A 23,850-nucleotide genomic window follows, 5' to 3' on the forward strand; every position below is an offset into this window, starting at 1 on the left:
GCTGGGCAGGCTTATTATAGAGGTGACCTGTATTCGCCATGTCACAACACCATCAAAAGATATATGTCCTGGCTTTTCAGGAGGGAAACCACTGCCAACTGCTGTCCTCCCCACATCCTGGTGGTGCTGCTGCTGCTTGGTCCACGACTGCTTATTCATCAGTTACTCCTGTTTATTTCACAGATAACCTACCCTGAAGGTCATTCCACTATCCAACACCTGTGGATGCACTGGGTAGCAATACAGCTATGCCCCAGAGTTGCTAGTTTAAATCTGACTTGGATGTGTCTATGTGAACTGACGTGATAACTTTGACTGCAGTGTAGACATATCCTTCCTGTCACATAATGCCATAGAATTTCATGTAGTAATACCTATACCATAATCAATTGTCTGTGGATAGACTTGAGGACTTTTTGAAAAATACATTTACGTTTGATATCTAGTTCAAGTAGCATAATTTCTAATCAAACAAAACTTTTATTGTGTAAAAAAGAAAAAAGGGCAGATTTTCAAACTTCTGAAGCCCTGCAATTCCCAGTGACTCCAGCTCAAAGTGTGAGTATTCAGCACATGGAAAACTTGCTAATTTCACTCCCTATTTCTTAAAATATTTTGGATCTTTGTACTCAAGTTGCACTACCTCTGTTTCCTTCAGCATTCTGAGGTAGAACCATCTGGATCTGGAGTTCATTAAATTTCTTTTCTTTCTTCCTCCTCACTAGAAATGCGGTTGGTGCATAATTTGTCACCCACTTTCCTCTGAGAACACAAGGCATATAATTCATGAACCATCTGTTGCTAGTAACATCTACAGGGGTTTGTTAATAAATTCTCTCTCATCTCTTACAAGCCCCTCTCTCATCAATTTTCTAGCAGACTAAAAATATTGAGCTAGATGATGATTTCAAATCCTTGTAAATCTGGAATAGTACCACCTGAAGCTAAGGGAATTTCTCTGGATATATGCCTATGAAAGTCCAGCCAGGATCCGTCCTGTATTTTTTACTGCAACCTATTTAGCAACTTACTGTTACAAAATTATTAAATATTTATGTTGCAGTAGAACATTGAGGACCTAATCTGTATCAAAGCTACTATGTTCAAACACATAGTAAGAGAAAGTGGGTAAACTGCAGCACAGTTCCTGATGATTTCTGTGTGTTTTTGAAACTGGCCATCCTTGAATGGCATGCAAACAATTTGTTACTGACTGGATGAGTCCTGAATGCTGAACCAATGGTGATTCTTGAGTAAAGATGTGAAGGAGGTAAACAGAGAGGTTTTTAGCAATTAGTTCAGAAGTGTTCCATGCCCAAGGCTCAGCGTGGAAGAAAATATTGAAACAGCCATGGGGGAAACAGTCTTATTTTCTGTTGTTTTTATCTTTGATTTTTTTAAAATTGAGTAAGATCCTTTTCGTCCAATTTTGCATATACTTTACCTGTTTTTGCATTACATCACTAAACTACATGTACTAGCTCATTCACATTAACGTATCTGAAGGGAAGCAGGAAGGGATTTAGAGACGGCCAACAGGAAACACTACATGCAAGAGCATGTTTGAACTCCAACCTTTCTCAGCAATGTATTCACTAGACTCACTGGTGATGCCACCATCCATTCTTTGTATAAGAGCTTATTAATGCAGGAAGTGTGACACCTGGATTCTAGGCCCCACTCAGCCTGAGGTGGTTCAAACTCACATCTCCCATCTCCAAAAAAGCATAGGTGTCTCATCTCCTGTTGAAGCTGGAAGAAAGGAATACACAGGCCAGAAGGAGACCAAGCAAGAGAAACCATGATTTGCAAGCCACTGATCATAGCAGCCTGCTAAGAGGGGAGATTTCTAGGTCTTGGTCTTTACGCCCAGAACTGTTTATGGATTGCCCATTAGTCTGTAATTAGATAACAAGCAGAAACAATCCTGGCAAAGGATCAGAACCTAGGCTTCAGAATCAGGGTCCATCTGCCTCGTTCTTCTGGCCACATCATCCTTCCTGCCTACCCAGACAATTCTATGGCCTGGTGGCTAGGCCCCTGCCCTTGGCAGTGGAAAATATGGGTCTGAATTCCCTCAGGCTAAAGGAGGCCTAGTTATAAATCTTCCACTTCCTATACATGTGGTTTAACCACTAAAATATTATGAAAAAAAATAGGCAACATCAGCACTACAGCCAACAATATGTCCTCCTCCTCCAGCCACATTTTTGAGTGACACTAGCCATGGATGCCATGCTTCACGCTGAAGTCAGTGCTGCTGATTTGAGCTACGTGTACTCGGAACAGTTCCACTCCAAGGACTTAGGCAAACCATGCCACCTAGAAAACAATGGGGTTAGGTATCTGACTTCTCTGATGAGGGGCTTCTGTGCATGCTAAGAAGCCTAGGTATAAACACCTAGGGAACTTTTCAGATCAGAATGGATTGGGATATATTTAGGCACCAAACAATGTTCTACAGTTGCTTGAGTGGGCTTATTTTGGATCATTTTTTGTGGTGTGAGACTAAGGTACCAGAGCTGTCAATACTCTGCAAACATGTTAAAAAACAAGGCCCCAGCCCAAAGGCGTGTCTGAAAAATTGGTAGTGTAAAGCTGCAAAAGATCCTCAGGAAGGATATGAAGTTCATCTTTTTCAGGAACTACATACTTCGCAATATGATTGTGTTTATCTAAATTTTAAAGGAAGAAATGGCAACTGCTTTAGTTAAGGTTGAATGACTAGTTACCTGCTAAATTCCTGTAATCTGTTGTTCAATTTTATATCTTTCTAAATTTCCAAAATTTAGGTTGATTTTTTTTTTCTGGATTTGTGGCTGCCCCAAACCATTTCTGAGTATGAAGGGAGGAAAGAAAAAAAAATTTGTTATAAAAACATGCTTGAAACTTTGCAATACATGTGTTTATTTATCAAAATCATTTTGATTTTCAATAAATATTGAAATACTTTCTGAAATGTAAGCTGAAAGGGAAAAGAATCCTCACAAAAACAGTCAGTATATATGCTATTTGTTTGTTCATATCCTATTTACAGCACACTATGCCCTAAATATTCTATGGCTGAGATATGTCTGAAACATGCTTGTTGCTAGACAGGTCTAACAACCTTATATCCTTTTTAATAAGAAACCTAAAAACAAAAATATTATACTATATAGTTTATCTTTCAGTTATGTGCAGGTAGAAAACATACCACTGGATTTCACCTCCCACAGAGGGAAGAAGAAAGAAAGCCGGGATTCACATTTTTTAAATAGAGTAGATGGTTTAGAAATACTGGAGAAAGGAAATGGACATAAATATGTCAGAAAAATATGTGCATCGGGTATGCTTTTGTTACTATCATAGTAAAATTAAATATTATAAAAGAAAAAATATTTTTTAAAATATGAAAATTAATATAGATGAATAGAAAGAGCTTTAAATAGTATTAAACTTCCTGGTGAATACACTCAGGCTTTCCTCTGCTACTGACTTGGTTCTTTTTCCTTACCAATTTGAAAATCAATTCTGCAAACCTTTATTTCTGCACTTGCCCCCTCCCTAAAGTCTATGGTTCTATTCAGATGAATAGAAACTATGAAGTAGATTCACAAAGGGTTTTAAGAAGACTAACGGACACATTTGGTGACTAAATTTATACTTCAGAGTAAAAAATATCCCACTGAAGTGCTGCCTAACTCTGGAGGCAAATAAAGTCCGTAAGCATTACGTTTATACAATATTAAAGTTCCACCAATGCCTAAAATTCTGCTACCAAGCAACTCAGCCTTCAATGTATTGTGTAGTTCAGTGCCTACCTCTGTCAGGATCCAAAATTAGACATTCCTTTGTGAGACAATCTCAAAGAACATGAAACAGATTGGGCTTTACAAAAACATGTGTGGGGAGGGCGACATTCTTTTTATTCAATAGCTTGCTGCCCAGGGCACTCATGGTAGACAACGGAGGACCTGAGTTGAATTCCCCATAGTGCTGCCCTTCCACAGAGGTTACCCAAACCCCCAAGCATACATGTCTTAAGTAGGCCAGACACATGTGGAGCATGCTCATCCTCATTTTCACTAGGTCTCACTACTGCACTGGTAAAGACAAGCCCTATAAAGGCAGATGTCACACATAAACAGGTTTAAGTAATCAGAAACCAGTTTAAACCTGTAACAGAATAGAAGTTTGGTGCACATGCGCCAGTTTAAAAATAGCCTAAACTGGTTTCAGATAGATCTGATTTTGGTTTAATATACTAGGCCTCCTTTAGCCTGGATGAACATAGCATCAAACTTAACTGATTTAGGTTAAACTGGTTTATTGCACCTCTGTTCCCCCTACACCTGTGGGGGTGAGGCTAAGATGGTGCCAGACCACGCTAAGGGGTGGAAGGGTGTAATTCACCCTCTGCACCAGCACTCAGGGGACCTGTCCAGGGTGAAGGGAACCCCTGCTGAGTTGCAGGGATCTCCCTCACATGGGCCTCAGGCTGGAGCGACTGCCCGCCCCCACTTCTCTGCAGGGGGCAGACAGCAGGGTACTGGGGGCAGGGCATGTGCTGGGTAACCAATCAGAGATGGGCCCCACTTGCTGCGTTCAGGTGCTCTCAGCAGTGGCAGGCAGGCAGGCTGAGAGGTGTGCTCTAGTGCCCCCCAGATTCTGGTCTGGGTCACTGCAGGCTGCCTTTTCCCGATACAAAAGTGCGCATCAATTCACTTAATTATTGGTTCAACTGATGCAGCTTAGAGAAACCTGCAAAGATTGAATCAATTTAGCCTTGGGCTTTTTGACTGTCTGTACTTAGCCCACAAGTCCAAAATGTGGGCACTGAATGAATTTGGGGGTCTAATGGATTTTGTGGCCATTTGTTTTTTGCTATTTAGGCACCTAAATTCTACCCAAGTCCTGTTTAGGCACCTAGGGCACCTATACATGAGTGCAGGGGCTGCTCTGATGCACTGGAATTCCAATCGAGTCTGCTGGAGCATAGCAATTACCACACTCCAGCAGCCTCCTACATCTCTTGTATCAGCATCCCTGCACTTAAAAATAGCGGTAGGGGCACTTGAACTAAAGCTCATTGAATGAGCTTTAGTTCAAGTGCCCTCACCACCATTTTTAAGCGTGGGGACTCTGATACAAGACATGGTGGCGCTTTAATTAAAGTGGCTCTCAGAGCCAGTCTAATTAAAGCGCTGCCCCTGTACCCCAAAAGCACATGTTAAAGTGCCCCTAGTTTTACTCATCTGTATTTTCCTCTTAGTCCCTTCCAATGTCACAAGGTAAGAATTTTAACCTTGTGCAGAGATAGAGTAGGATTTTTCATTACATTAGTTGTCAACCTGGGTTTCTATGTAAACTGGGCCTTGTGTTAGGTATACTTCTAAGATGCCTGTAAGTTTCTTCATAAGGGCAATAAATGCAGTGTCATTTCTTAATATGATACTAATGTTCTTCAAAAACAGGAGCCTAAAAATTAAACTGCTAAGACCATACAAAAGGCAACAGAACCTGTTAGGTTTCCAAGAGTTTTGAAAGCCATGAAGGTACTTAAATATGGACTTAGGAATCTGACATTCAGATTTCATTCATATTGAAATAATGGCCTAGTAGTCCTATCAATGTTAAAGAGAGTTCACCCACTTTTAGACCAGGTCTAGTCATATCTCAACTATCTAAGAGTGTAAGCCTCTATTGTGTCTTCTTTGCATCCTAATTCAGGTAAGCATGACGCACTGCTAGTACAGATTTCCCTCACCAACCACGGTTTTGAGTATCCATGGTTAATATTCTGTATACCTTTTTGGCTACCAAACTGTATTGGTATACAGTTTTGAGTAACCATGGTTTTCCATGGCTGCGCATCAGCCTGCCAACCCCCCAACCCTGCTCATGCCTCTCCTCCCCCACCCACAGCCCCTGCTCCCCCAGCTGGAGGTGGCCCCCAACCCTGCCAGATGTGCACATGGTGGCAGGGAGCTGCCCTACCTGAGGTGGTAGGGAACAGCAGGTCCACTTGCCGCCGTTCCTTGTTTCCCTGCTTCTCTCCCCCACAACCAGGCATGGCAGGGAGCAGAGAAGGCATGTAGGGATCTCCTCGTCTGCCGCCACTCATCCTGGCGACGTGCCTCCTGTGCCTGCTGCTGGTTTGAGGGGCACAACCCTGCGCTGCTGCTCTCAGCGCAGCCCTGCATGCAGAAGGTGCATCGCCAGGGCAATGCAGGGCAAGCAGCGGTGGGTAAGGAGATCCCCATGCACTTCTCTGCTCCCTGCCATGCTGGGTCATAAAAGAGGAAAGCGGGGCAGCAGGGAACAGCAGGCCTGCTTGTCACTGTGCCCTGTGGTGAGCAGGCCTCCATTCACGGTGAATGGAGCCCTGGCCAGGCTGGGTCGTGGGACAATCTGAGCCTGGCGACTTGTCCAGAGGCATGGGCAAGTGGCTCCCACTACGCCAGGCTCAGATTGTCCCACGACTTGGTCCAGCCAGGACCCCATTTGTGGGCTGCTGACCAGCCAATCATACACCGCCAAAGGCAGGCACAAAACATCCCCACCCTGCCATCCAGATGGGTGGGGGCAGAGCAGCGCTGCAGTGTGCTGTGTGGGGCCAGAGAAGCGCTGCAGTATGCTGTGTGGGGCCAGCCGGTGCATCCCTCTTCTCCCCTTTCCTTCCCCCTCTCCCTCTCCCTCCTCTGGGTAAGAGGCAAACGTGCCAGAGGAGACACTGCCACGTCGCCCTGGGTGCGCTCCATCCCCACCCACCGATGCATACCCCCTATATATAACCTGTCTGAGTACCCTTAGGGGTACACCTATGCCTGGTTGACCACCCCGTGTATTAAAGGTAAGTAAAAATGAATTTATACACTATACTGTACAGTATTCAAGTCCCTAACCCAGAGGCAGACAATTATTTTGGGCAGAGGGCTGCTTACCCAGTTCTGGCAAGCTGTCAAGGGCTGGATGGGTAGCCCTGCCCCTTGACAGGTACCCCACCCCCTGGTCACCATCTTGGGACCATTGTCCCAGGGCCAGCACCGGTGGGGCCCAGAGCAGGGTGCAGGCTGGCAGGGGTCTGTGGAGCTGGGCTGAGCTGCAACAGCATGGTAAGGGGGGAGCTGGCCCGGCTCCATAGAGCCCCTGCCAGCTGGGACCCTGTACTCATGCTGCCCTGCTCTGCACCCTGCTGGCACTGGCCCTGGGACATCGGTGCAGGCCCTGTGCTCCTGTGCCCGCTAACTCCCAGCACCCCCCAGCCCCGCAGTACAGGCGGAGGGCAGCACACAGCCCCAACCCCCTGCAGGGAAGGAGCTGGTGCAGAGCCTGGGGAAAAGAGGCCCCTCACCCACCCCGTGGCCAGCGCTCACTGCTGCAGTCACTTACAGTCCATGCAGGGCTGTCCTGAGCACGCACAGGCAGCCCCATGCAGGCTGCGAGCAGCTGCAGCATGGGGCACCGGCCACGGGGCAGGGGAGGGGCCGCTTTTCCCCTGCGCTCAGCACCAACTTGTAACCTGCCCCCGCTGCCAGCCTGGGCCCTGCACTGGCTCTGGGCTCACCTGCTGGGTCTGTGCCACGACGGCAGCAGCTGTGGCCTCCCCATTTGCCGCACCGGTCAGTGTTTGCTGCTGCTGCCTGCCCGGAGCTCACACCACGGTAGGCTGTGGTGAGGCTGCCACCACCACCTCGGGGCTGCCCAGTGCGCAAGCTCTGGGTGGGCAGCAGCAGCAGCAAACACTGCCTGGCGTGGCAAGTGGAGGGGAGGGGGTGTGCAGCTGCTGCCACTCTGGCACAACCCTGAGAGATGAGCCCGGAGCTGGTGCAGGGCCCAGGCTGGCAGCGGGGGCAGGTTACAAGCTGGTGCTGAGTATGAGGGAAAAGTGGCTCCTCCCCAGCTCCGTGCCCAGCACCCCATGCTGCAGCCGCTCGCAGCCCACATGGGGCTGCTCAGGACAGCCCCGCGTAGGCTTCAAGTGGCTGCAGCAGGGAGTGCTGACCACAGGGCAGGGGAGGGGCCACGTTTCCCTGCGCTCCACACCAGCTCCTTCCCTGCCCTTCCCCTCACCCCTTACTTGAGCATCCCATGCCGGGGCAGCCACGTGGTCTCAGCCCAGAAGCGCCTGCTGCAGCTTCCGGCTGGGGGGGCAGGGCAGGGCAAGCCCTGCTGTTGCAGGAGTCCACCAGAGCTTCCCCTGGGTCCTACTGCTCCTGGTTCCTGTCATTTTTGACAGGAACCAAGGACAGATAAATTTCAATTTTCCAAAATTTTTTAGGGGCCCTGCAGGACAGACAGAATGGCCTTGTGGGCCAGATCCAGCCCATGGGTTGTATTTTGCCCATCCTTGCCCTAACCCCATTTTTCCCATAAGCCTTTAGTTTTACCAACTGCAGTTTTGCCAACCACGGGAACTTTCCAGCACCCAACCCCCACAGTTGGCAAGGGAAACCTATATGGCAAATTCTGATCTTCCTCATTATAAAAGCAAAATCAATATTTTGTTGCATGGCTTGATGTTTTAAACCCACTGAACTCACTCTGGCAGAACAAGCAATAGATATCCACAAAAAAAATTCCTTCCTTCCTCTTCTGTAATACAATTTAATGGTGCTGTATTTGCTGGACTTGAAACTTGATGTCCACTACAGCAGTGTCCAAAAGTAATTTTAGCATAGTATTTACAATATTTAAACTGAAAAGTATAAACATCTATCTTATTGCAGCTACACTTAAGCAATAATATAAAGTGGATAGACTCAAAGTACGTAAAAATTAAACAGCAAATTGTTAGAACTCTTTTCTTCATATTCTGACTGAAGATTTAAACATATATTTACATAAAAGTGAATGGTACATACTCTAGACACAATAAATGGCAAAATAATGACAGGTTTATGGCCAGTACTGGAAGTCGGTTTAGAAATTACCATGATGATAAATGGTCAGTTTCAGGGTTAATTTTTCCACCCTATCAGAGAAAGGAAAACTCTGTTTGAAAAATGTAGTGTAAGCAAAACAGTCTGGATGATTGCCAACAGCATAGAGTTCTGCTGCATGAAAACAGAAAAGCAGCACTATACAATATTTAAGGGGTGGCTGGGGCCAGCAGAGAGGGAACAATCAAAAGAAAATTCTTGAATTATAAAATAGCGTGGGTTACAGCTCCAAGAATCACAAGTACCATCAAAATAAATACACTGAAAAATACAGACAGTGACTTTATGATATTTTAAAATAACTTCGCTGAATTAAAAATGCTTGGTTTTTCTGCTTTGGAGCCAAATACTTAAGTTCTTGCCAACATTACACATGAGCAAGGACTGAAAAAACATTGAAGATCATGTATACCAATGCTAACACATGGTATGGGGTTGGATCAGATGATCTTTGAGGTCCCATCCCTCCCCATGAGTCAATGAAAACACACAATAACTAATCTGGGGTATCTCTGGTCAAACTACCATGGTGCATCAATCACTGTGGTGGACTATGGTGAACCATGGGAGATGTAGTTTCACTGGCTTCCTTCACATCCTATGGCAGTGACTTTCCACATGTTAATTATGCATTGATCCAGTAGCTTAGAAATCCTGTATAATCACTGCAGAGAGGCAGGGCATGGAATAATGAATTTTGGAGGAGCCATATTGCAGCTACACAGCTTACCTGTAAATCAGGAGTTTGAATTCCTCACTCTCCTTTGCAAAGACCAATTTCTATTCGATATAACTATTACTGTAATTTTACAACTATATTTTTTTAATTTATTGAATTCATATTATAGACTGTTCTACAAAATACTTTAAATATAGCATACTTCATTACTTAATACCTGTGCAGTATTTCTTAAAATGTGGAAGATTTTTTCTCTAATGATAGATAATAAACATATTAATAATAAATAAATTATTCTTTCATTATGTTTTTACCATATCTGAGATGTTGGTTCCAGAAATATCCATGGATATCAATGACAACATATTTCCTAAAGCCTCAATGCCAATATCAGTCACATTTTCACAATATCGCAGATTCAGGTAGTTCAGATTATGGCACCTAAATTGAAAACATTAAAAAAACCAGAAATGTTTTTTATGTCTTTGACTTTTCAAGGTTTTCCTAAGACCGTTCGACTAGGTTGAACGGTCATAAACTACTACAAGACCGTTTCAGGCTGGACATAAGGAAGAATTTCTTTACTGTCCGAGCACCCAAGGTCTGGAACAGCCTGCCACCGGAGGTGGTTCAAGCGCCTACATTGAACACCTTCAAGAGCAAACTGGATGCTTATCTTGCTGGGATCCTATGACCCCAGCTGACTTCCTGCCCTTTGGGCAGGGGGCTGGACTCGATCTTCCGAGGTCCCTTCCAGCCCTAATGTCTATGAAATCTATGACATTAGGCATCCAGTTCCCATTCAATATCCACTGGATCTTAACACCTAACTTGCTACCTAATCTACTCCTCTAAAATCCCAGTCAAAGAGAGTGACAATTTTCATAGATCTACAAGATTAGAAGGGACCATGAGATTGCTTATCTTGTATAACCTCTAGCTTAATACAGGCCAGTTACCCATGTATTAAGTGCTATAGCTTTCCAGATTTAATTTTCAAGAAACACCATTTCAAAATCCTAATTGCTGATTATAACCGCCAAACACTGTATTGTACTATGATACCTTTGGGCTATTTTCACAACAGAGACATCAGTGACTTGGAAGCAATTAGTCAAGTTCAACTCTCTTAGCTTTGCGCCTGAGGAGCCTTCTAAAAATGGTTTTACACCAGCATCACTGATTCTAAAATATAAAAACAAACAGTTAATTCTGCACATTTTCATAATCCAATAGACAATTTGCATCTGGTGACCTACATTAAACAAACAGAGATGAGCTGCTTCTCATCACTAACTAGCATAGGAAGAATGTGTTGTATTGGCAAAGAAAGATATTGCTTCTTGTAAGCCTCTGGAGAACTAAAACTTTCTGCAAAAGCTCTTTTAAAGCAGAGGTGCTCAACTTTTGGCCCACAGGCCAAATGTGGTCCACAGAGCCTTGGAATCTGGCCCGTGGGGCTCCTCAGTGGTCAGGAAGGTTAGTAGCAAGGGAGTGGTGGTAGTTAATATTGCCGCCCCTCCCCACTGCCAAAATCCCAAGCCCCATGCAGTGGGTTGGAACTGAGCCATGCCCTCCCCGGCATGACTGACCAGTCTACATTTGCTTTATCCTTTGTCTTTAAGAATTCTCTGCATGTCCCTAAGCATTGTTCAATCTTGGACTACGGTTATTTTCAAGGAAACAGACAAAAGTAGGTTTACAAGGCGTGAACAACATTAAGAGAAAATAAAAAATGAACTTTTCTGGGGAGATTCTGTCTAGTATAAAACTTCGGTTGATTTCAGTGGGAGCTACTTACATACATCTAAGGCACAATCTGATTTTTGAATTTAAGAACTACCAACCAAATCAGATAAATGTATACTGTCAGTTATGTTTTTCTAATCTCTTTATATTAGCTTCCTTTATTGACAAAATCACTTAAAAAGAATGTGTTATGATTCTTAACTTTGCTATTGCTGGGACCACTTGCAAATGTATGTAAAAATAATAAATGACCTTACAGAATTTTATACATTTTATCATGCCTTGAGAAACTTCTTTAAGGATTTTGAAATCCTTTAATATCCAAGATGGAAGACACAGGTCCAAACACATACACCCCTTCCCCCCAACCAGCCATTTGGCAGACAGACTGGAAAATCCAACCCTCTAAATGTTAAATCAGGCATAAAGGCAGCTATTTCCCCTTCACAATGGAAGCACCATCATGCTGTTATGATATCACACTGGCGCATCTCAACACAGCAAATTAATATTTACAAGAAATGTCAGCATTTTCTGAGGTAGGCTCAAGAATCCCAGAAGTAATATAACGATTTGCATATGTAGTACCCCTAGAATGAAGATGATCCTAGAAATCTCCAGGTAGGTGGCAATCCTAACTGTATCATTATTTAATAAATTGTAGCTATACTTTTTAAATATAGGGCTTTTTGCCTCCTTTGTTTCCCAGCCTAACCCTTATGCACAAAACCTGGAAATTTGATGTCTTTAGAATCCTTCATAATTTTGTTTCATCTCTACAACATTAAAACTTTAAATTCAAAAACAATTTCTATATAACAGCTGTTTTTCTGCAGTGATGCAACTTGCTGCATTTGGGCTGATAACTACAAAAAACAAGATAGCTTTTTTATGTCCTAGTACTTCCTAGTTCAAATATATTATCTCTAGAAGTTAAAGACAGTCAAACTGCAATGGTTCAGTCCCATAGATATTCTGCTTTGCTTATATTATTCAACACCAGGCTCCAATCCAGCAAAGCATTTCTAAACACTGCGTGAACTACTTATGTGGTTAAAGTTACATACATGTTAAATTCTTTACTGGACTGGAGTCTTGCTGTATTGTTTGAAATATTCTAAAGAAGCAAAATTAACCTATTTACGTTTTTAAAAAAAATCAATAATAATATAGGCTGCCTATATACGTGCTTAGAGGTGGGGACTATGTTTTAATTAGAGCAGCTCCTGGAGAGCCGCTCGAATTAAAACGCTTCACCATCATGTGTATTAAGCCTCCATGCATTTAAAAATGGCCATGGGATGCTTTATCTAAACCTTATTTGATGAGGTTTAGATCAAGTGCCACCACAACCATTTTTAAATGTGTGGGGGCTTATACACATGATGGTGAGGTCACACTGGAGCATTTTAATTAGAACACGAATCAGCATATGTATAGGTAGCCATATTTATTATCACTGTAAAGACATATAACTTTAAAAGCTCTTAACTGATCTGTTTCCTTGTTAGGAATAGACAGAATTTTATTAAAATAAGTAGTTTAAAATGGATGTAAATTACTACCTTATACAGTCAGCTAAATTCAATACAAGAATATACTTCAAAGATGAAATTATCTTAAGACCAACATCGGTAATCTTCTGGCAATCAGCCATATAAATGTGCTTGATGTACGGGCAGGATTTGCTCATCAGTTTGAAGCTCAAATCAGTAATCCGATTATTCCCTGTCAATATATACAACAGTACAAGTTGCATATTAGCCATGAATACAGACCTGGTCCAACCAAACTCTGAAATCAACTGATTAATTTAAAATGAGCCAGGTCAGATTCTAAAAGCACAAAGTGAATAATTTTATGAAATACTATACTGTTACTGACCTTCAATTCGGACCTTGACAAGTTTACACTCAGCAAGGGCTTTAAAAGCTGTGTCAGAGAGATGAGGGGAGTCAAGAAAGACAACAGATGTAATCTGTTGACATTTTTCAACCAAAGCCTTTAAAGAAAAAGAAATAAACAAAAGATTTGCATTTAGGGGATGTCACAAAACAAAAAGTTAACTGATATGCTAATCTGTATAATATTATAATTAACATCATATTTCTTCCTTAAAAGATGGACTATATTTACCTTAATCCAAGATGACTCTTCATTTAAGATGACTCCCCCACACTGCATAGATTCTATACATGGAAAATTTACACATTCATCCCCCCCACTGCTGCAGCAGAGAAAGTAGTGGCAGGGGGCACATGGAGGGGGCGGAGAGGCATGGGCAGGCAGTGGGGAAGGCAGCTAGGGGAGCATGTGATAGGCGAGGTAGTGGGAGAAGACGTGGGGGGTAGATGGTGGGTGGATCAAGCAGGTTGGCCCCTTCTCCTTTCCCCCCACACCTTTCCCCATGTTGCCTGTCTCTCCTCACACTTGACCCCACATGGCCACCTCCCCACCACCTCTGTCACCCCACTTTTCCCCCCTGCAGCCATGGCTCCCCCACTTCATCCTCAGTTCACAGCTTTGGGCCCCATGACCCCCTTCTCCTGTCTCCCCCACCCACTCATCCACAGCCTCTGCCTCCCTGTGCTTACCCTTGCTCTGCTCCAGGAGGTTCTACCCTCACTCCAGCCTGGGCCATATAGCACAACCTCTCCCAGCCTGGTACCATCTGTGGGGCCTGGCCAGAGGCAGCAGAGGTGCACACAGCAGCTACAGTTCTGGCCCCATCCCTGGGACAGGGCTGTGGCCAGACCCGGAGCCACAAGAGTTGCCTACCCTCACGCTGCCTCATAGTCATAAATGGGGAAAAAATCCTTACGTTGGATTAAAGTAACTACAGTAGTACTTTTTTTTTAATAAAAAAGCTAAACTTTTAAATTGTGAACAATGGTAGAGATAGTTCATTTCAAATCATATATATTTTTATCAGCACTTGAACAAACAGAAATCAGTGACATAGAGGCAAGAAGTATAGCAGAGTCCTGAGAGTAGAGATCCAATAGAACAACTGCACCCAAATCCAAAGCCAAGAGTTTCCTCTGAATATAAATTTGTTTTCAATTTCTTACTTGAATACATCTGTCTGTAAGAGTTGGCATATCATTGATTATCAAGTGCTGGATTTTATTGCAACCACTGGCAATATATCTGAAGCCATCACAAGAGATCTGTTTGAATAAATAAAAAATATTTATGCCTTATAGAAAACACTACAAAGAACAGTACAGTAACAGCCAGAGGTATGTTTAGTATTTTGAACTAACCTGTAACTTCATACTGACTGATATATACATTCTATTATTTCAAATTATTAAAAGAACGAAGTGATGGATATATATATGGAGCATTACAATACAAAAACCATGATGTATCACTTATAATAGTACTGACACAAGTTGTTTAATTTTTTTAAGTGCCATATCAAACAACAGTTCACTTTATTTAAGGAATTTTTGTGCGCTCACCATTTGAGCATTTTGGCCTAAAACTCTGGTGACATAGCAGGCATGTCTCCACGTCGCCATGCTTTAGTACTTCCTTTAGTACTAAAGCATGGAGTTATGGATGGTTACTATGCCATGTGTATAGCACATGGTTAGATTTCAACGCTACGTCACCATAGTGGTGCACTATACTGGGGGAGCGCACCACTACAGCGACATAGCTGGTGATCATGTGTAGACCCACATGATCACTATGTCACTGTAGCTTGCTGTATAACAACACAGCACATCACTACATTGCTATAGGGCAACATGTAGACACACCCAACTTTAATCAAGATATCCTTCATTTGTGTGCTCTGCTGAGGAAATACAGAACAAATCCAAACTCTGAATATACAACTATATAAACTTGAGAAGAGAGGTCATTACCAAATTTGAATTTCAGAGCCCTTTCCAAGCACTACAATGAACTTAACCCAAACCAAAAATCTAATCCCTAGGAAAAATGGAATGCAGATCAGAATACAAATTCCTTACTAAAAGAAATACTTTTAAACATATAAACTACAGAATAACAAACAAATGCTTTCAGGTTCTTCTGAATTTAAAAGCTGGCTTTGGAAAACTGGTTCATCTAACATCCATTATGAACTACAGAACTTTAAGTAATATCACATAGAATGTATCATTGTAAATGGCAAAGATGGTATTTCATACCGTTCCTTTCCTAAACTGGAGTTTCTTGCCTCCCCCCTGCCCATCTGACTACCATAGAAAATAGCTTAAATGGGAACTGCACCTGCCTGGCCTCATGTAGGCACTCTCTTGCCGCTTTGGAGCATGCACCCAATGCCAGCCACAGGGTGTGTTCCTGTGGCCTTGACATTGGCACACGTTCACCCCAAAGAAGGCCCCAATACTCGCCTGCTACGACTTGATCTTTCCCTTCAGTGGTGGGGCTCCTTTTCGTAGGTTCTTGTGGACCAGGTGCTACTTTAGTGGGCATTTTTGGGGTTCCACCTCCCTTACACCCCAGCCATGCACCAGACCTTAGGACAGCCAGATGATGGATCACCAGCTTGTCCTCTGATGTCTCCTCCTGTCCTCTCTTCCCCTTGCTTGTCTCCCGGCCTTGTCCACAGGATGTCAGACCATCCCTGACAAAGCATCGGGTCTTCCCTCACTGCATTGCTGTACACTGAACTGTCCTGGCTCCTCCTGATTTGTGGAGGTTGCTTGTGAGCCCTCTCCCTGACTCGGGATAACTCAAAACAAAATTAAAATACAAAAGGAATGGTTGGGGTACAGGGCCTCAGCCCACCCCACTCTCACAGGTTCAGCATCTGTGGCTCCAAGGTCCCTCAATGCCGCCCTCCCTGGCCTGGTTGCCCTGCTGGTCCGGTGTGGTGCCTCCTTCAGCTGATCGTGGACCCCTCTGTCAGGTTCTGGTCATGATTCCCTCTGGGCTGCTGATGCAGCCTGTGTGTGGCTCAGGGAGCAGTCTGGCTCTGGTGGTGCTCTCCTGGCCATTTCCCCGCCACTGGCTTTTAAATCATCCAGGCAGTGTTTTTTGATAACATCATCCGTCCGCGTCATCCCCAGCCAGAAATAAAAGCGGCAGATGAACCGCGCGGGCAGTCTGTTCCAGCACGACTCGTCCAGCTCCGCTTCTTCTGAAAAACCTAAATTTGCCCTGTCTTATCAGGGCTTTTCTCTTTCTTCCCAAGGCAAGTCAGCCCTGCCTCAGGTCCCACCACAGAAAGGGGTTTCGGGCCCACTGCTTGCGTCCCCCTGGGACAGGAACCATTAAACATGCTCAGACAAAGTCCCTGATATCCAAAAGTGGGTTCTCAGTTCTTCTCCAGGACTAAGTATAGAGGTTCAAAAAGCCCAAGGCACAATTGATTCAATCTTCACAGGTTTTTCTAAGTTACATAAACTGAACCAATAACAAAATGAACCAGCACCAAACCCCTAACCAGGGTCTGCCCAACATGGGGGAGGAAGTCCTCACTGGAAAGCTTTTCACTCCGTCCTGGCCCCCCAGCTGGGAGCCATGTTGAGATTCTCCCAGGCTCGCCCCTCCCCAGCCTCCACCTAAGGAGGGTGCAGGGCTGGGGGGAATCTCAACCCAGGGCCTTTCCTCCCCTTGCTTTACTGACTGGGGCTAGGGGAGCCCTGGGTGGGGTCTGTTCCTCTACTCCCCCCCCCCCCGGTCCTGCTGGGCTGACAGGTAAGAAGCAGGCTGGGGAGCAGAGGCTTGACTGCCTCAGCTCTGTGACAGCTGGGCAGCTGGACAGCTGAAGCAGGCAACACAGGGATGCAAAGCATCTTGGGATGCTGGGGGACTGTGAGTTGACTTGAAATTGGGAGGGGGTCTGGGACAGAAGTTCCATAAACCGGTATGACCTAAAACAGTTAAGTGTGATCTAGTTTTATCTTAAATCAGTTTTGGCCATTTTGAAAACAGGTTTATATGCACTGAACTTCAGTTCTGTTACAGATTTAAACTGGTTTCTGATCACTTCATTCAGTTTATGTGTAACTTCTGTCCCTGGCCCAGATGACTCAAGTCAACTGCAACAGAAATAATAAAGGGCTAAATTTATCAGACTCTTGCACATGACAGAAGTCTGCACTTCAACTGAGCCCTCAATTAAATGCCTACACTGAGGGTTATTTAAAAAAATGTTTATGAATTTTCAGAGAGAGAAACATTCTGTAATTAGATGTTTTAAATCTGTACTTCAATAATTATTCATGAAACCATTCCATGCTTCTGCACGATACCTTAAAGAGTATTACAGAAATTATTAGGTATTGTCTTTGCTTGCCTGTAACTGATGATTATCATGCCACCTCATGACACACCATTAATGAAATAGGTTATATCCTCTAGTGGTCATTTCTTTCATGATCAAACAATTTTTAAAAGAATAATTTAATTGAGTCAGACACAGTGTTAACTGATGATAAAATAGAACAGAAAATCACAAATGGAGTAAACTGAAATCATTTGTATTCTTTGCCTACTAACCCAGATGTTTATGCTGGCTAATATTTTCAAAATAAAAGCATAAAGTCAGGTCCCTGAGTAGGTAGCAGATGACAAGATGACTTTGAAAATTTGACCTTTAGGTGAACCTGGAGCCAGGAGTCTAACTTTAAGCTCCTGATTTTCTTAAACTTATGATTAAAACATTCCTTATTTAAAAGTTACTTCGTGAATTACGGAAGAAGAAAAACTATTATACCCTTGCTGGCATGAGTAAATTGTAAAAAAAAATCACGGCCTTGCTATTTTTTCCTAAAGCGATGATGGAGTTAGTTATCTCTTTGATGCAGTCCTATTTAAGGACAGTATGAAGTTCTGTTTCCCTGAAGATGGGAAGAACCCAAAACAAGAAGAAATGTCTTTGTTCACTACCTAAAGTAGTCTTTCACCCAGAATACTGACCAAACTACCCTTTCCCTGGGCTTTCCTTACAGTCACGTGCCATGCTTATGCAAACTGTGTTTGACTTTATGCCCACAATATCTGTTAAAGCCCCTCTGTCTAAAGAGTTCAAATTCCTGAGATGACTTGCATATGCCTTTATTTCATGCACTTAACTCTTGTAGCTATCTGAAATGAAGGGTGGAGGATACACTCGCCAGGTTTAATGATGTAACCTACTCTATAACGATTTATAATGGTAGCAAGAGAACCCTTGAACATCAATACAATTGAAAGGGTCTCTGAAAAAATTCCCAAAGCAGCTCAACTAAAATAACATGATTTAAAACAATTATAAAAAGCAAACTACAAAAATAACCCTTACAATTATTTTGTGATATTACCATAAATTTGCTGATGAATAAAGGGAATTGTAAGCAAATATGTGAATACTATCTGCAAGGCAAGCTATAAATAATTTATGAAATGAAGTATAAATATTCTAACTTTTAACTTTAAGTCAAGAGAAATATGAATTGATAGAAGGCAAATATGTATAATGCTTAAGAATTTCCTATTCAACGAAAACCAAGGCTCCCTTCATTGCTTTAATGTATATGCACATTTGAAATTTGCAATGGAGTTTTGTCAAAGTTAAGGGTCACACTCAAGTACTGCACACTGGGATACGTGCTTCATTTCAATGCTGCAGGTTAAGAAAAAAATGCTCCCCTTAGCAGGACTTTTACACAATACCAATGGAAGGGAAAGAAACACAAAAAAGATAAAAGAATCTTCACCACACACTTTTCTGTGCAAACTTCTTCACCCCTCCTTACCCTCTTCTAACTTACAGTCCCTTTGCAGGTGTTATACCTCTTCTACCAAGCTCAAAAGTAATGGATGTGACTGTTTCATGCTGCACTTCCATTTGCATGGCACAATGCCCAGGATTGCTTGGACTCGTATCTGCCATTAGAAAGGAAGGAGAAAGACATCAGACAGCTGGGAAATTCAGCTGGGTAATGAAGACACAGTAGGGGACAGTACAGGGAGAGGCGGGTAAGGGAGAGGCTGGAGAAGAGGTTTGCTGTCAGTTTTTGATGATGACGACAGAGTGCAAATAATCTAAACAAAAAAATGGAAACTGATAAGCATTATCTTATAGCAAGCAAGTATTTGATCACTTGTGTTATACTCAAAGATAAAGTCCAATACTTTGGAGGCTGGTGGACTATGGGTAGCAGCTGGGAGGGATTGTAAATCAGAACAGGATATGGAGGGGTGTGGAAAATGTTGAGAAGGACAGTTAGTTATGCTGGCAGTGACACAAAAATAGCTACAGAAAGTAGGAAAGGCCGTTGTAACCCATTCAAAATCAGCAGTGCAGATGTGTACAAGCATGTAAGTTTCCAGAGTTCAATTAATATTTTAGTCGTTTGAGTTACCGTTTAATTTACTAATTCTCTTTCTCTGGAAAAACAATGTTTTCTGAACAAGGGCAAGCTGATACCATGAATAGCAGCAGTTCAGTGTGTTACTCGATGCAGAGCCAAAAAAAATTGTATTGAGCAAGCCAATAATATCACTGTCCAGATTTTTTGTTATTTGGACTCTGAGAAAGTATGTTTTTAACTTTGGAATGATGAATCCAAGGGACCAAGTTAAGGAAGTTCAGCTCTGAAACTGCCTTTTGGAGGAAATTATAATAGTTGAAGAGTTAGATAGTAAGGCTGCGTGAAGCCTCAGGTGGTGATTTGATCCAAAAGAGGTTTGGCCCAATTCAGTAGCTGAATCTCTGAATCCAAATCGAATTAGGGGACCAATTAAAAGGTCCAAATCAATTCAAAACTCTACAAATCTTCGAAATAGATTCAGAGAGCTTTGATTATTTGGGCAGTCCCCAGGGGCTGCAGCAGGGAGCTGCAGCTGACTCCAAGCTGGTAAGTAGGGGCGGGGGAGGAGACCGTGGGGGGACCCCTGCCAGCCCCCATTCCCTGTCTGCTTCCCCAGCCCCCACAAGCCCCATCTGCTCCTCCAGCCCCCCATGGCTGCCCTACCTACCCCAGCTCTCAGCATTTTAAAGAAAAGCCCCAGTGCTCACCAGGGGCGATCCCCACTTCCCCACACTGCATGGGAGGCTCTGCACAAGCTCCCCAACCCCGCTACTGTCCTAGCCCCCCTGCACGGCTGCCCCACCCGGGCCAGCTCCAACCCTTTAAGAAAAAAAAAAGAAGAGAAAAGCCCCAGGACCCACCGCTCCTGTAGTGGCCTCAGGGCTTTGGGGGCTGTGGAAGAGCCCCCCACATGGTGGGGGGGCAGTGAGGGGCAGCAGGGATTGCCCCTCACTGGCAGGAATGGTGAGTCCAGGGTTTTTTCAGGGTTTTTCTTAAAGGGCCGGAGCTGGGGCCAGCAGGGCAGCACTGGGGGGGGGGCTGGGGGAGTGAGGGGGGTCAGGGGGCTCATGGCAGAGCCCCCCATGCAGCATGGGGTTAGTGGGGGGCAGCAGGGATCACCCCCCTGCCCGGCAGCACCCGCTGAATCCGAGGATTTTTTTCCAAGTGCCAGGAGCTGGGGTAGGCAGGGCAGCCATTGCCAGGCTGGGAGAGCAGGCGGGGGGTGGGGTCTGGGTGATTCGGCTGAATTGATTCAGGACAGTGATTCGAATCACCAAATCAAATCACTGTCCTCCAAATTGGCCGAATCCAAAGAGAATACTAGCCACTTCGCACAGGCCTATTAGACAGCATTCAGGGCCTCCTGAAATTTTACTTACATTTATACCTTCTTTTTCTTTATTCCCAGAAATAAATATATCCGCCAAACCATATATTTTTTATTTTTACTGTATCCGATGATTATTCATTGAAAGGCCACTTTTCATTATAGAAGACTCTCAAATTTTGTCAACATTCTTGGGAGACACATCCCTATTGGCAATAATTTTGTACAAATATTCACAAAATAATTGCCTTATCTATTTGGAATTTTAATTTATTTAATAAATCTCTTCTGGAGTTTTCTCAAGATCCAGAAACTTCACCAGTCAGTGATCCTGAGGATATGTAAGGGGTTTTATGGAACTTAAAATATTGCATTTCTTTGCAGCAGGAGTGTCAAATTCACCTCCTGCCCCAGGCCAGATCTGGACCACAGGGCTCATTCTGGGCCAGAGCCTGCCCAGTGCATGGGGTGGCTCCAGCAGCAGTAGCTCCAGTTTCTATCTGGTGTGTGTGCCAATGGTGGTGGTGGCTCCTGCTCCCACCATGTGTTGGTGCTGCAGCTGCTGCCACTGCCCTGCATTTCAAGCCAAGCAGGCAGCTCTGGCTCTGGCACAGCACATGACAGTGACAGCTCTGGTTCTTGGTCTTTCAGCCCTCACTTGCCCTCCTGGCAACAACTGCTACAACCACCAGGGCCCAAGGGCCACAGATTCTGTGGCATACCACTCCTTCCCAAACATGCCCCCTGACTTCCAATGGCCCTGGCCCACTGAATCTAGTGGCTCTGTGGGCCAGATGCAGTCCACAGGCCATATGTTTGACACCCCTGCTTTACAACAAATATGCAAAGTCTTATTTAATTGTTTTATCTTCCACCCTCAAACCAACTATGGTTGACGATGTTCTGAATTCATTGAGTCTCAGATGCTATAAAGGTGTTACAGAACAGAATTTTCTGAAAAGCACTATATAAGTACATAAGATGTATTCTCTTGCCTAGAAGTTTGCAAACTAATGCAAAAAGGGATGTTTCTCCCCTCCCCTTGCCACAGTATGTGGACTGAAAATTAAAGAAAAAAAAGTCTAGTTAAAAAGTCAGCAAATCTATAGCTGAGGTTAAGTCCCCAAGAGCCTACAGAACTGACATGGACACCCATGCACTAAATCATTCTAGACTGTCAATATTCATTTTCAATACATCTCATTGAGATAGTTTCTTAATAAAAAAGGCCATTTATACAGAATTTATGCATATTTGATTCATCTTCTGTCTTCTAAACATTCCTTCTTTGCTAAATTCAGTCTTATTTTGTGGAATTCACCTTGCATGACAAAAAGTATCTTGCAAGACTGAAGGAAATTTAAGTGTCTTAATCTCTGATTATAGTATTGTAGAAGAATACATCTGGAATATAAAAAAAATTAAAATTCAACTTTCAGATGTGAGAAAAACTCTCATTACCTACAGGGAGTCATCATCTTTTTCCCTGTTTTTCAAGAATAATAAAACAAATTGTGACATATTTACAGATGTTCAACATGTTACCTTGATCTCTACCTAAACAACTACTTTCCTCATTTAATATTTAAAAAAAGCTTATACATAGGCTCTTTTCCATCAAACCTATCTCTAAACAGACAGATATACTGCATATGTATCTAACAACAACAGGATTTACCAGTTACATAAGTTTACTAATAAAGGAGTATAAATAACGAGAAGACATCATTCCATAATGATCATGAGCCAGAATTTCTCCCCAGACTCTGGCCTGTCAGTGCTACTCAATTTTGCAAAGAAACCAGAATCTGGCTGCAGTTGGAAAGCTGAGAATTCCCCCAGTGAAGATGGAGCAGGAGAAATGTTTATACAGTGCAAGGAAGAACCGGAAACATAACAGCTGTGTTTGTGCAACACTGTGCCCAAGCTAATCAGCTCTGTTGTGAAGATGACATGCATGATAGAACCAGCTCCAGTGCCAACCATTTTGCCTTCATCTCAGCCTAGGATAAAATATGTAGAAGAAGGAAAGGGTTGTGCTGGCATACATTCCTGTAAGAATCACAGCCAAGTACTGTAAGTTAAAGAAAGCTCTGTGCTTAGTTGAGAATCAGTGAGCTGTAACCTGCTCCTCCCTGACATACTTCCTTATCACCCCCCATACAAAGTAGGTTTTGGAACAGTAGACCTACTTCAGATTTCTTAAGAATCTTTTCATCTCTTATTTAACTGCTTTCATTTTAGTTGGCCAGGTAACATAATCAGATATGCCAATTGATGACATTCACATCTTTTGTAAATTTTCATTTCTGCATTGCTATATGCAGAATCTTTTTCACTCAAAAATTTTCTATGCTGTGCTTGGGGAAGCAGCAGAGCATAGAAATCTTCAGTCTGAGAAGCCCTTCTTTTTTGCCTGGCGAAATTCCAGAATTTAGCTGTCACCCACAGGGAAGTTTTCAGAGTGACTGTGCCTCAGCTATCCTAGGCTGACAGATTAGTCAGCCAACCAGGAAAGAATTTAGCAATGGTTACTCTGAGACTCAGTGACTCATCTGACATCTTTTGCATGAGTCTATCTGTGACAACTGGCCTAGGTGGAATCTATAAATGGGCTTGAGGGATAACAGTAGTTTTGGTCATCCACAGTATCTAAAACATAATTTCAAAACACTGCAAGAAGAGATGCATCCCTAACGAATGGATTTCCCCTCCATATCAGCAGGATTTCCCCTCCATATCCCCTCTCATAGCTTCTCTAAGCTTGACACCACTGAGGTTACTTTCTGCCACCTCTCTATTAGAAGATATTTAAGAAGAAATGTATTTTGCTTTAATAAGAATTTGCCCTACAATGTTTATGAAAGTGTTAAGATCTTCCAACAAAGA

The 23,850-nt window shown here is 43.3% G+C and overlaps 1 protein-coding gene across 1 annotated transcript in view; it reads right to left on the minus strand.

Annotated features, from left to right (window-relative positions):
* FBXL13 (F-box and leucine rich repeat protein 13) overlaps positions 1–23,850 on the minus strand; it is a 189,412-nt gene that overhangs the window by 35,766 nt on the left and 129,796 nt on the right. Inside the window, exons 13-17 of the mRNA XM_006266591.4 lie at positions 14,424–14,522; positions 13,237–13,354; positions 12,918–13,080; positions 10,669–10,788; positions 9,918–10,044 (exon numbers count right to left, since the gene is read on the minus strand). Of these exons, the coding sequence (XP_006266653.2) occupies positions 9,918–10,044; positions 10,669–10,788; positions 12,918–13,080; positions 13,237–13,354; positions 14,424–14,522 (627 nt within the window). The remainder of the gene's footprint in view (positions 1–9,917; positions 10,045–10,668; positions 10,789–12,917; positions 13,081–13,236; positions 13,355–14,423; positions 14,523–23,850) is intronic.

The sequence above is a fragment of the Alligator mississippiensis genome, chromosome 4 (genome assembly GCF_030867095.1).
Source record: "Alligator mississippiensis isolate rAllMis1 chromosome 4, rAllMis1, whole genome shotgun sequence".
In the NCBI taxonomy this organism is placed as follows: domain Eukaryota; kingdom Metazoa; phylum Chordata; order Crocodylia; family Alligatoridae; genus Alligator; species Alligator mississippiensis.